General features: G+C 35.8%; 1 protein-coding gene across 1 annotated transcript in view; it reads left to right on the forward strand.

Moving 5' to 3' along the window:
• Positions 1–13257, forward strand: part of LOC145715072 (cullin-4B-like) — a 137637-nt gene that overhangs the window by 70172 nt on the left and 54208 nt on the right. The window contains 3 exon segments of the mRNA XM_081794656.1: positions 10148–10233; positions 10812–10919; positions 12034–12147. Of these exon segments, the coding sequence (XP_081650782.1) occupies positions 10148–10233; positions 10812–10919; positions 12034–12147 (308 nt within the window).

Here is a 13257-nt window from a genome sequence, read left to right on the forward strand (position 1 = left end):
ATTCATGATTTTATTTATTTGGGTCCTATGTCTTTTCTATTTAAGTGGCTAGGGACTTATGGATTCCGTTAATTCTTTCAGAAAACCAGCTCTTAGTGTCCTTCATCTGTTCTGTGATTCTTTTTGTTCGTTTCTATATTGTTTATGTCTGCTCAGATATTTATTATTTCCCACCTTCTGTTGGCTTTAGGCTTTATTTGCTGCTCCTTTTCTAGCAACTTTAGAAAAGGTTAGGTTGTATACATGGGACCTTTCTTGCTTCTTGAGATAGACCTGAATGAATTGCAGTGTGCTTCCCTGTTACGACTGCCTTGGCTGCATCCCAAATTTTGGATTGTTTTTTTTGTTTGTTTGTTTTTTCATTTTCACTTCTGTTTCCTTTTTGATTTCCTCTTTAATTTCCTGGTTAGCCGAGTCATTCCTTAGTAGGATGATAACTTAAGGTCCAGATAGTTGAGGACTTTTCCAAAGTTTTTATTTTGGTTGATTTTGAGTTTTATAATGTTGTGGTTTGAAAATATGATACTGCATCTAAGATCTTAATGTTTTGGTACTTGTTGGGGGCTGATTTGTGACCCAACATGTGATCCATTCAGGAGAATGTTCGTATGTGCCTTAAAAAATGGGCGTTTTGATGCTTTAGGGAGAAATGTTCTGAATATATTTGTTAAGTCCATTTGGTCCAGTGTGTCATTCAGCGCTGTTGTTTCCTAGTTGATTTTCTGCTTGCAAGACTGTGATTTCCTGTTACCCCCAGAGTATGCCTGCAGCATACTAATACATAAGCTGTGGTGTTTGCCTCTTTTTAGTACCTTCCAAACTGTACTTCCACACTGACGGTCTTTTTGGTACTCTAATTCAGATGAAACTTCACCACTCCCTCATGTACCCTCCAGACAGCCACAATACTAGATGTATGGCTTACACTTCTGTTTTTATCCCACAGAAGGAGCTCTGTTCCCACAGAAGTTGCATCATGGTATGCTGGCTAGTAGCAGAGGAATTTGCAAAATGTCATGAGTTTTCCTACCCGTTTTTCTGGTCTGTTTATTCTCCACTAACTCATGTGTTGTATCTTCTGTACTGTATAGTTCTTACAAAGGTATCTTGTTTTGAATGTTGTTATGTCCATGTGTCTAATTGGTGGTCTGAATATCCCTAGTCTGTCATCTTTCTGATGCATCTTTAATATTTCAAGTTGTATTTAGATTTAATTTTTGACCTACTGTGTGCTCTGTGCTGGAAAATATTCCAGTGCCATTGGAAAGAATCTGTCATCTACTCCTTGATGACTCATCTCTGCATCTTTTGGGTTTGTTGATATATTGCATTCTTTTTTTGTTGTTGTTGTGTATGTGTGTGTGTTCTACTTCTTTAGTAGTCCTTTATCTAATTGTTCTATGTATTATTGAAAGCAGAATATTGATGGCTTCCTTTGTAATTTTAGGATTATGTACTTTGTGGCTCTTGGTTATGTGTGTATTTTCATTTTTATATAGTTTTAATGGCTTTGCCTGTTATTAATATATAATGTTCTCTGTTGCTAGTTATAATTTTTTATGTAAACGCCGTTCTGTAGGATGTAGTGTAGTTAGTCACCCAAGTTTGCCTATATTATCAGCATGAAATACATTTTTCCATTATTTCCTTCAACCTACACTTCTTTAAAAAGGGTGTTTTATATACATCATGGATGGATGATTTCTTAAATGCATCTGTCAGTCTCTGCTGTCTGTTGAAGAGTTTATTATACTTACATATACATTATTTATAGCATGGTTTTGAAAATATATATTGTTGTCAAGTTGGCTAACATACAGTGTGTAGAGTGTGGTCTTGGTTTTGGGGGATAGATTCCCTTGGTTCATCACTTACATATAACACCCAGTACTCATCGCAACAAGTGCCCTCCTCAGTGCCCATCACCCATTCCCCCCTGCCCAGTAACTCTTAGTTTCTTCTCTGTATTTAAGAGTTTCTTATGGTTTGCCTCCCTCCCTTTCTGTTTATAACTATTTTTGCTCTTCCCTTCCCCCCTTGCCCGCCTTCCCCCTTTCAAGTTCCACATATGAGTGAAAACATCTGATATCTGTCTTTCTCTGACTGACACATTACACTTAGCATGATACCCTTCAGTTCCATCCTTGTTGCTGCAAAAGGCAGGATTTCATTCTTTGTCATTGCCAAGTAGTGTGCCATTGTATATATAAACCAAATCTTCTTTATCCATTCATCAGTCGGTGGACATTTAGGCCCTTTCCATAATTTGGCTATTGTTGAAAGAACTGCTGTAAACATTGGAGTACATGTGCCCCTATGAATCAACACGTCTGTATCCTCTGGATTAATTCCTAGTAGTGCTATTGTTGGGTCGTGTTAGTTCTATTTTTAATTATTTGAGGAACCTCCACACTGTTTTCCAGAGCAGCTGCACCAATTTGCATTACCACCAACAGTGCAAGAGGGTTCCTGTTTCTCCACATCCTCACCAGCATTTATAGTTTCCTAATTTGTTCATTTTAGCCACTCTGACCAGCGTGAGGTGGTATCTCTGTGTGGGTTTGATTTGCATTTCCCTGATGATGGGGGGACACTAAGCATCTTTTCATGCTTCTGTTGGCCATCTTGGTGTCTTCTTTGAAAAAGTGTCTGTTCATGTCTACTGCCAGCTTCTGCACTGGATTATTTGTTTTTCATGTGTTGAGTTTGGTAAAGTTCTTCATAGATTTTGGATACTAATCTTTTATCCTGTACATCATTTGCAAGTATCTTTTCCCATTCCGTTAGTTGCCTTTTGGTTTTGTTAATTGTTTCCTTTTCGGTGCAGAAACTTTTTATCTTGATGATATCCCGGTAGTCCTTTTTGCTTTTAATTCCCTTGCCTTTGGAAATGTATGGAGCAAAAAATTGCCGTCTGTGGCTGAGGTCAAAGAGCTTGTTGTCTCTAAGGCAAACTCTCTAAGGTTTTGATGGTTTTATTTCTCATATTTGGGTCTTTCAACCATTTTGAGTTTATTTTTGTGTATGATGTAAGAAAGTGGTCCAGTTTCATTCTTCTGCATATTGGTGTCTAGTTCTCCGAGCACCGTTTGCTAAAGAACTGTCTTTTTTCCATTGGATACTCTTCCCTGCTTTGTCAAAGGATAGTTGGTCCTACATTTGTAGGTCCAATTCTGGAGTCTCTATTCTACTCCATCGATCGATGTGTCTGTTTTTGTGCCAGTACTGTACTATGTTGATGATTACAGCTTTGTAGTAGAGGCTAAAGTTTGGGATTTTTGTGCCTCCCCCTTTGGTTTTCTTTTTTAACATTACTTTGGGTATTTGGAGTTTTTGTGGTTCCGTAAAAGTTTCAGGATTGTTTGTCCTAGCTTTGATAAGAATGCCAGTGCAATTTTGATTGAGATTTCATTGAATGTGTAGATTGCTATGGGCAGTATTAAAATTTTAACAATATTGTTTTCTTCCAATCCACGAGCATGGAATATTTTTCCATCTCTTTGTGTCTTTTTCAGTTTCCTTTATAGGTTTTCAATAGTTTTCAGCATACATATTTTTTACATCTTTGGTTAGACTTATTTTTATGTGTCTTACGGATCTTGGTACAATTGTAAATGGGATCATTTTTTTTTTTAATTTATTCTGTCGCTTCCTTACTGGCATTGTATAGAAGTGCAAATGATTTCTGTACATTTTTATACCCTGCGATTTTTCTGAATTCATGTATCAGTTCTAGCAGCTTTTTGGTAGAGTCTTCCAGGTTTTCCATGTCGAGTAATCATGTCATCTGCAAAAGTGAAACTTTGACTCCTTTTTCTCCAATTTTGATGCCTTTTATTTCATTTTGTTGTCTGATTGCTGATGCTAGGACTTCCAAAACTATGTTAAACAACAGTAGTGAGAGTGTACATCCATGTACTCCTGAGCTCAGGGGGGAAGCTGTCAGTTTTTCCCCACTGTGAGGATGATACTAGTTATGGGGTTTCATATATGGCTTTTATGATGTTAAGGTATGTTCTTTCTATCCCGACGTTCTTGGGGGTTTTTGTTAAGAAAGTATGCTGCATTTGGTCAAATGCTTTTTTGCATCTATTGATAAGATCATACGGTTATTATCGTTTCTTTTATTAATGTCATGTGTCACATTGATAGATTGTCAAATGTTGAATGAGTCGTGTAGCCCAGGAATGAATTCCACTTGATCATGGTAAATGATTCTTTTTATATGCTGTTGAATTTGATTTGCTGGTATCTTGTTGAGAATTTTTGCATCTGTGTTCATCAGGGATATTAGCCTGTAGTTTTCCTTTTTTTGTAGGGTCTCTGTTGGGTTGGGGAATAAGGTAATGCTGGCTTCAGAGAATGAGTCCAGAAATTTTCCTCCTGTTTCTGTTTTTTGGATAGCTTGAGAAGAATAGGTATTAAATGTGCTTTAAATATCTGCTAGATTTCTCCAGGGAAACCATCTGGTCCAGGCTTTGTATTTGTTGGGAGATTTTTGATAACTGATTCAATTTCTTCACTGTTCACATTTTCTACTTCTTCCCATTTGAGTTTTTGTAGTATGTGGGTGTCTAGGAACTTGTCCATTTCTTCCAGAGTGTCCAGTTTTTTTGGCATATAATTTTTTATAGTATTCTCTGATAATTGCTTGTATTTCTGACGGGTTGGTTGGGATAAATCCATTTGCTTTCATGATTTTATCTATTTGGATCCTCTCTCTTTTTGAGAGGTCTGGCTAGCGGTTTATCAATTTTGTTTTGTTTTGTTTTATTTTGTTTTTAATCTGCTCTTAATTTGATTAAGAAATTAAGATGATCTGGATTTTTGTTTTTGTTTTTGAGTTCTATATTGTTTACTTCTGCTCTGATCTTTATTATTTCTCTTCTTCTGTTGGATTTAGGGTTTCTTTGTTGTTCTGCTTCTAGTTCCCGTATGTGTGCTGTTAGATTTTGTATTTGGGTTTTTATTATTTCTTGAAATAGGTCTGGATTGCAGTGTATTTTCCTCTTAGGACTGCACTGCTACATCCCAAAGCATTTGAACCGTTACTTTTCATTTTCATTTGTTTCCATATTTAAAAATATTTCTTCTTTCAATGTCCATTTGACCCATTCATTCTTTAGTAGGATGTTCTTTCATCTCCATGCACTTGGGGGGTTTTCCAAACTTCATCCTGTGGTTGATTCCAAGTTTCATAGCATTGTGACCTGAAATGTGCTGGTATGATATCAATTCTCTTATATTTATTGTGGGCTGTTTGTGACGCATTATGTGAACTATCTTGGAGAATGTTCCCTGTGCACTTGAGAAGAACGTATATTCTGCTGCTTTGGGATGAAAAGTTCTGACTATATCTGTGAAGTACATCTGGTCCAGTGTATCCTTCAGGGCCACTGTTTCTTTATGGATTGTCTGCCTAGATGATCTGTCCCTTGTTGTAAGTGGAGTGTTAAAATCCCCTGCAGTTACCACACTGTTACCAATACGATTGCTTAAGTTTGTGATTAGTTGTTTTATGTATTCGTGTGCTTCTGAATTCAGTGCTTAAACATTTATAATTGTCAGTTCTTGACCCCTTAATTGTAATATAATGTGTTTCCTCATTTCTTGTTACAATCTTTAGTTAAAATCTAGTTTTTCTGATATAAGTATGGTTACTCCAGCTTTCTTTTGACTTCCAGTAGCATGACAGATGGTTCTCCATCCCCCACTTTCAATCTGAAGGTGTCCTCAGGTTTAAAATGGGTCTCTTGTAGACCGCAAATAGATGGGTCTTGTAGACCGCAAATAGATGGGTCTTCTTTTTTTATCCATTCTGATACTTTATGTCTTCTGTTTGGAGCATTTAGTCCATTTACATTAAGTGTTGTTTTTGAAAGATATGGATTTAAAATCACTGTAATTTGTAGGTTTCATGCTTGTAGTGATGTCTCTATTCCTTTGTGGTCTTTGCACCTTTGCACTCACAGTCCTTTTGCAGGGCTGGTTAGTTGGTGATGAACTCCTTCAGTTTTTGTTTGTCTGGGAAAACCTTTATATCTCCCTCTATTCTGAATGACAGGTTTGCTGGATAAAGGATTTTTGGCTGCATAGTTTTCTTGTTCATCACATTGACTGTTTCGTGCCACTCCCTTCTGGGCTAGAAAGTTTTAATAGGTAGGTCTGTTGCTACCTTGTGTTTATCCTTGTAGGTTAGGGCCCATTTGTTCCTAGCTGCTTTCAGTTTTCTCTCTTTGTATTGAATTTTGACAGTTTCACTATAATATGTCATACAGAAAATTGATTCTTACTCTATCCGAGGGGAGTTTTCTGCGCCTCCTGCATTCCAGTGTGTGTCTCCTTCCCTGTATTGGGGAGTTTCTCAGTAATGATTTGTGCAAGCACACCTTCTTCGGCCCCTTTCTCTCTCTCTTCTTCTGGAACTCCTGTGATGCGGATATCATTATGTTTCATTGAATCACTTAGTTCTCTTAATTCTTCCCTGGTGGTTGAGAATTTTTTTTATCTCTGTATTTCTCAGTTTCATCTTTTTCCATAATTTTCTCTTCCATTTCACTTATTCTCCCTTTGTCTCTTAGTCACTACCTCTAGATTATTTTGCACCTTATTTACAGCATTTTTAATTCATTATGTCCATTTTTTAGTGCCTTCATCTCTGCAGCAGTGGATGTCTAATGTCTTCTGTGCGTTTTTGAAGCCCGGCGATTAACCTTACAATTGTTACTGTAAATTCTTGTTCAGTTACATTGTTTCTATCTGTTTTGATAAAGTGTTTAGCTATCACTTCTTCTTGGAATTTCTTTTGAGGAGAATTCTTCCGTTTCATCATTCGGCTAGTTTTCTGTCTCTTATGTGGTTGAAAAACTTGTTACGTGCTCTGCACTTGTGAGCGCTACGATATTATAGAAGGATTATACCGTGTCGAGAGCCTGGCCCTACATGACATGTTTTTTGGAGAGTGTTACTTGCTGTCTGTTGTGGTGACTTTAGTTGCTTTGTCTCCCTTCTCATAGTGATGTTTTGGACCTTCCACCAGGTTTTCTTTGATTTGTTCCTTGAAGTAGCCCTGGAAAGGAAAACAAACAAAAAGAAACATAAAGCAATAACAAACAAAGAAAAACAAAAAAGAAACAAAGCAAAAGCATGAAAACAAAACATAAACAAAATCAAAAAACTATAAACACTAGCTACAACGAAATAACACTAGCTAAACTAAATGGGCAGTGTTGATGGCGTAGGCCTTATCCCATACAAAGAGAGAAGTGACAGGGGCGGGAGAAAAGAAAAAAATAAATAAAATTGACCACACAGAGAAATTTAATTATTGCTTGTTAAGGAATCTTGCCAATTTGATGTTTACTTTCTGTGCATTTTGTGTCTTCTGTTTCACAGTTTCTCCCTTATTGTTTCATTTTGTGTTTAACTGAATTCATTTTGTGCTTTGAATTCTTTCTCACACAACGTTTTATCTACATCTTTTATTTTCCTAAGTGTTCCTTTGGAAATAGAAATGAGTATCTTAGGGGCACCTGGGTGGCTCGGTCAGTTAAGTGTACAAGTCTTTTTTGCGCCTAAAGTCATGCACTCTCAACAGTTCACACATTGAGTCCTGTGTGGCTGTCTGTAGAGCCTGCCAGAGATTCTGTCTCTCCCTTTCTTTCTGTCTGTCCCCTCTCTTGCATGGTCCCTGTCTTAAAATAAATAAATAAACTTTATAAGAAATTAGTATCTTAAACTTACAAAGTGCAGTAGTTCAAATTAACAGGAACTGAGATCTGATATTACCCCAAAATTTTAGTCCTGTATTTTAGTCCTGTATTTATGTTATTACAAAAGTTACCTTCATATATTGCGTGGCCAATATCATATATAGAATATGTATGTATATACATAATATATAAATATAAATGTAGTATTTGTAATATGTACTTTTATGATATATTTATATATTTCATGGTATATTTATAAGACTCTATGTAAATTTAATAAATATATAGTATGAAAATTATTGCAAAAAGCATATATAATGTACCATGTAATATATAATAATATAGAAATGTATATGTAATGTATGTGAAATATGTGTATGTGTAATAAATGTAACTCTGTGTGTATGTTATGCATGTGTTTATGCTATATATAGTACATTATGTACAGTTGTGGATATACTTGTAATGTATATTATGATAAATATTGCTTTCTTCAATGAATCATGTAGGAAATAGAGGAGTTCCAAGCCAAAAATATAATACTGCTGGGTTTATATTTACCTATGTAGCCTCCTTTATCAGCGTTCCTTATTTCTTCTTAGACCTTTGATATACCATCTGTTAAGCTTGAAAAGTCTTCCTTTATCATTTCTTGTAGGACAGAGCTAACTGAATCCAGCCCCTCACCATTTTTGGTCTTACTGTCTCTTTCATTTTTGAATTACTTTTTAGGAATATAGATTTTGTATTTGAGGTTTTTCCCTTTTATTAGTTATATTGTCCCACTGTCCCGGTTTTTTGGAGATATCAGTCATATTATTGAGTGTTCTTTTATGAACAAATCATGTTTATCTAGGTGTTTTGAAAATTGTCTTTAGACATTTTTATTATAATGTGGTGCAGTGTAGAACTGCTTGAATTTAACCTATTTGGAGTTAATTCAGCTTCTTGCATGTGTAGGTTATTGTCTGCCATTTAATATAGCAAGTATTATTTCTTCCCATTTGTCACTATTTTATCTCTGAGCTTCGCTAATTATACATTGGCACACTTAACCCATGTCCGGAGGTATTATAGTTTCTGCTTATTTTTCTTCATTGTTTTTCTTTGTGACTGTCACATTGGATGCTTTTATTTGATTGGTTTTCATGATTATGTATAAGATAGTGGATTTATAGTCATTTTTGTAAGTCTAATGTCTACACTCCCTCCCAAAGAGTTTCTGTTAATTTCTTTTTCTTATAAATTGCCATATTTCCGTACTTTCTGTATGTCTTACAGCTTTTGTTAAAAATGGCAATTTTCCATCTAAATAAAAATAGTATTCCTTTTTTGGGATATCTCTGAAGTATCTATTACTGTAGTTTAGACCAGTGCTAGTTATTTTATGTTTTACTAATAAATGGTAACTCTAGAAAGAAGATATTCTCCCTGTCCAGCCTTTGTTGTTGCCTCTTGTGAGCTGAAGTTGTCCACTTGTTTTGTGATTTTCCTACCATTTTTTCAGAGTATATTTTCTCTGGTGTGTGGTAATGAAGGCTCCTTTGAATTATCTCAGTAGGTACTGGTAACGGACAGATTTTCTGAAACCCTTGAAAAGAGAAAAAAACACACACAGACAGACACAGATAGGATAAGGGAAAAGAAAAAAGAAGGAAAAAGAAAAGCTTATATTGGTCTTTTAAAATTGGTTCTGTGTTAGGTAATTTTTTTTTTTTACTCTCAGTTATGATAATGTTTTCTTAGTAGCTTTTCTGTTCTGCTTTCACTGAGCCTGAATTTAAAGAGGTAAAATAATGAATTTAAAGAGGTAATAATTTGACACAATTTTTTCTTAACGTGCCTTCTGACTTGGGCTTATGAGTGGCCTTACTAGGCCATACAAGTGAGCCTACTAGATTTCCTTAACTTGCCTGTGCTTTTCATATTTATTATTCCTGAATATTCCACTTTCTGGCTTTACCTCCTAGTCTGTCGGCATGTATAATTTTTTCCCCAATGGTTATTTGTGTTTCAGAGAGGAAAAGTGTACTTATTTGTCTGTGAATGTTTTTGGCAAGCTTTCTTTGTATGGATGCTCACACAGATAAGAGTTGAGTCAGTTACTCTAGGTTACCTAAATCCAGTCCAAACATGATTCGTTGGGAACCAGGAACTCACAGTAGAAGCACAAACAGTCATGTACAGGATTTTTTTTGAACAGGAAAATGGGTAGAATTTGACTGAGGTAAAATACCATATGTACTATATTCTGGTTAAATATTCACTTGGTTGATAAGAACCTTTGGCTATCTCTTAGAACTTTGATGAGGCATATTCTTGACACTTTCCCAAGATTTATCAGTGTTTATTTCAGGGAAAAGGACTCTTGTAGTTCCCTGCTTGGTGGTGTTCTCCAATGCCACCTATAATTGGTTGTTTTAAATATTTTACAGAATGTGGAACTGCTTTCACTAATAAACTTCAAGGAATGTTTAAAGATATGGAGCTTTCCAAAGATATCATGATTCAGTTAAAACAGGTATTCCTAGCCTAAGAGATTTTTTAATGTAGTATAAAGTTCTTGAATGGTTTGGTTCCCTTAAGATTTATACTTACATTAGAGACATATTAAAGGAAGTTTAAATAAGACTCCACTTTTTGTGTTTTTTGAAAGAAAGTTCATACTTTTATAACCTTCCCACCGCATATTTAAAGAACTGATTACAACATATTTTGAGTAACCATTTTTATTTTTTTTTTACTCTTACTTGGCTTTCCATTGCTTTGCTATGTACATTTTAGTTTCAGTATTTTTGACTCTGTGTGTATCTTTTTCATAATTTTCTTCAGATCATTTGAGGTAAGATGGATTTTTTAGAAAATACAGTGGAAGCTTAATTCTATGTTTAATTAATTGAGGCAACCAGACTGCACGTTCTTGGTTCTTTTCAAGCATTTTATTAAAATGAAAATGTCTGTTTCATTTAAATGCAGGTTGTATTTTCAATGAGTAATTTATTACTCAGATTAATTTTAGTAATGCATTTCTAATATAGAGTTATAGCTATGTAAGAGTTTTAAAATTCTTACATTCATTACATCACTACGTTTTTGCAGTATACGAAGAACCAAAATATACCAGGAAACATTGATTTAACTGTGAATATTCTGACGATGAGTTTTTGGCCAACCTATATCCCTAAGGAGATCCAGTTACCCCCAGATGTAAGAAATTCACTGTTTACATTATTATATTATATAGTAGATTAATTTTCAAGTACCTTTTAATCTTTTTTAATTTTTTTGTAAAAGTTTTTAATGTTTATTATTTTTGAGACAGAGACAGAGACACAGACAGAGCATGAGTAGGGGAGGGGCAGAAAGAGAGACACAGAATCTGAAGCAGGCTCCAGGCTCTGAGCTGTCCTCACAGAGCCCAATGCTTGGCTCGACCTCACGAACCATGAGATCAGGACCCTGGCCAAAGTCAACACTTCACTGACTCAGACACCCAGACACCCAGGCACCCCAGCCTTTACTCTTTAATAAGTCTTTAGGCCATACTTTACGTTCATATAAATGTCTCCTTAATGTTCTCTGTTTTGAAATGTAGTCATACAGTTTTTAGGGGGGCACACAGGTAAAATAGTTCAGTGTTAAATAATTCAGTAGTTCATAGTTTAAATAGTCTGTCTTTTTCATGTAGTCAGTTGTAGATTTTGAATCGACCAGCCTGGCTTCCTTTTGCTTTTATGCTTTGCATTTACTGGTATTGACTTCTATTTCTCTTACTGTGTATCAGTAAAAATATTTACTCATGTACCACATAAACATATGATAGAAAAAGTCATCAACAAATCACTCAGTATCTATTGATTGCTCCACTTAGTAATCATGGAAACCCCTCTCCAACTGCTACCGGTTTTTAGCTTTCTTACCATACAGCTTTGGTTTTAGCTTTCTCTTCTCCATAAATCAATTACCCATCCTGTTGGTTGTTCCTCTTACCGGGACCTGGTGGCACCTCAGTTGCTATTATCTTTACTTTCTTTCTCCATGGATTTATTTAATTTGTATAATTGTATTGCCATATTGGTGGATTTCCTGTAAGTTACTGAATGCACTACAGTTGAACTAGAAGAATCAACAGAGGTTGTTTCCTTGTTTCAGAAGTCTTTTTGGCCCCCACCCAGTCTTTTCTCCACAGAAATGTGTTACATACCCTTGGGGAAACCATGCATGGTCATGACATATGTTTTTAAATATAATATTCTAGGGCTGCAAGTAGGACTTTAATTGGTATACAGTATATCAATTTTTCTTTATTTCTTTCCTCCAGATGGAAAGACTTCAGAAAAATTTCAAGAATTTCTACTTAAGCAGACACAGTGGCCGGAAACTTCAGTGGCAGTCAACTCTTGGACGTTGTGTTCTTAGAGCTGAATTTAAAAAGGCAAGCAAATGATCTTTAAGATAGCATTTTACTTAGACTTCTAAGTTATAACAATTTTACCTTGATAAAGAATATTTACTTTAAATTTTATTTATTTTGAGAGAGAGAGAGAGACACACAGAGAGAGAGAGAGAGACAGAGACAGAGACAGAGAGACAGAGAGACAGAGAGCACGAATGGGAAGAGGGGCAGAGGATAAGAGGAGGAGAGGGAATCCCAAGCAGGCTCTTTGCTTTCAATGCAGAGCTAGATGTGGGTCTCTGTCCTAAAAACAGTGGGATCAGGAGTCAGATGACACTTAACCAACCGAACCACCCATGGTCCCTGATAAAATATATTTTTAATACGTACTTTATGGAGAAAGCTCATTTGTTGAATAATGGTGTGTTTATGCATTATGAGTATGCTGACAGATCAATCATTTGTGTATAAGTGAATTTTTAAAACATAGTACTTGCCATTTTTATCTCTGTGATACCAGTGCACATTGTTTGATCTCTGATGTCTCAGAATCCCAATCAGTCATCATTAGAGCCCTGGGATGTTAACCACCCGGGACTCACATAGCTAATGGACGCATGCACTGAGTTTGAGGCAATGGTGTGATGTTGTTATGACATAGTTGAGTGAACTGTTTTATTAAAACTATTTCTCAAGATTGAAAAAGAAAAAAGACCAGTACAAAAGCTCCTGGATTGTGTGGAATAGAGAAACACAGTAACATTCTGATGCGATGGCATAAATGAAGCACAGAAGAAAAATGTAGACTGATATCCCAGAGATCATTTCTTGATGTCTAGTGTGTAAGGAGCTGTTGGGATATAATAGGCGATGAACTCCCTTTGTGTCTAGTGGCATCCATTGTTGGAACTTCTGAAATAATGACACAGGAATTGGCTGGATGTCTCCTCGTATCCAGCGGCTTTGACTCTTACCCTGTGTTGTAGGTTGAAAATTGGGCCCCAAAGATAAGTCCGTAAACTTACTATGCTTTGGAACTAACGTTTCTATATTTTGAAGAAGGTTTTTGCAGATGTGGTGAAAGACCTTGAGCTGAGGAACTCATCCTGGACTATATGATGGGCCCTAAAATCCATATCAACTTTCCTT

Source organism: Panthera onca, chromosome Y (genome assembly GCF_046562875.1).
Source record: "Panthera onca isolate mPanOnc1 chromosome Y, mPanOnc1 haplotype 2, whole genome shotgun sequence".
Lineage (NCBI taxonomy): Eukaryota > Metazoa > Chordata > Mammalia > Carnivora > Felidae > Panthera > Panthera onca.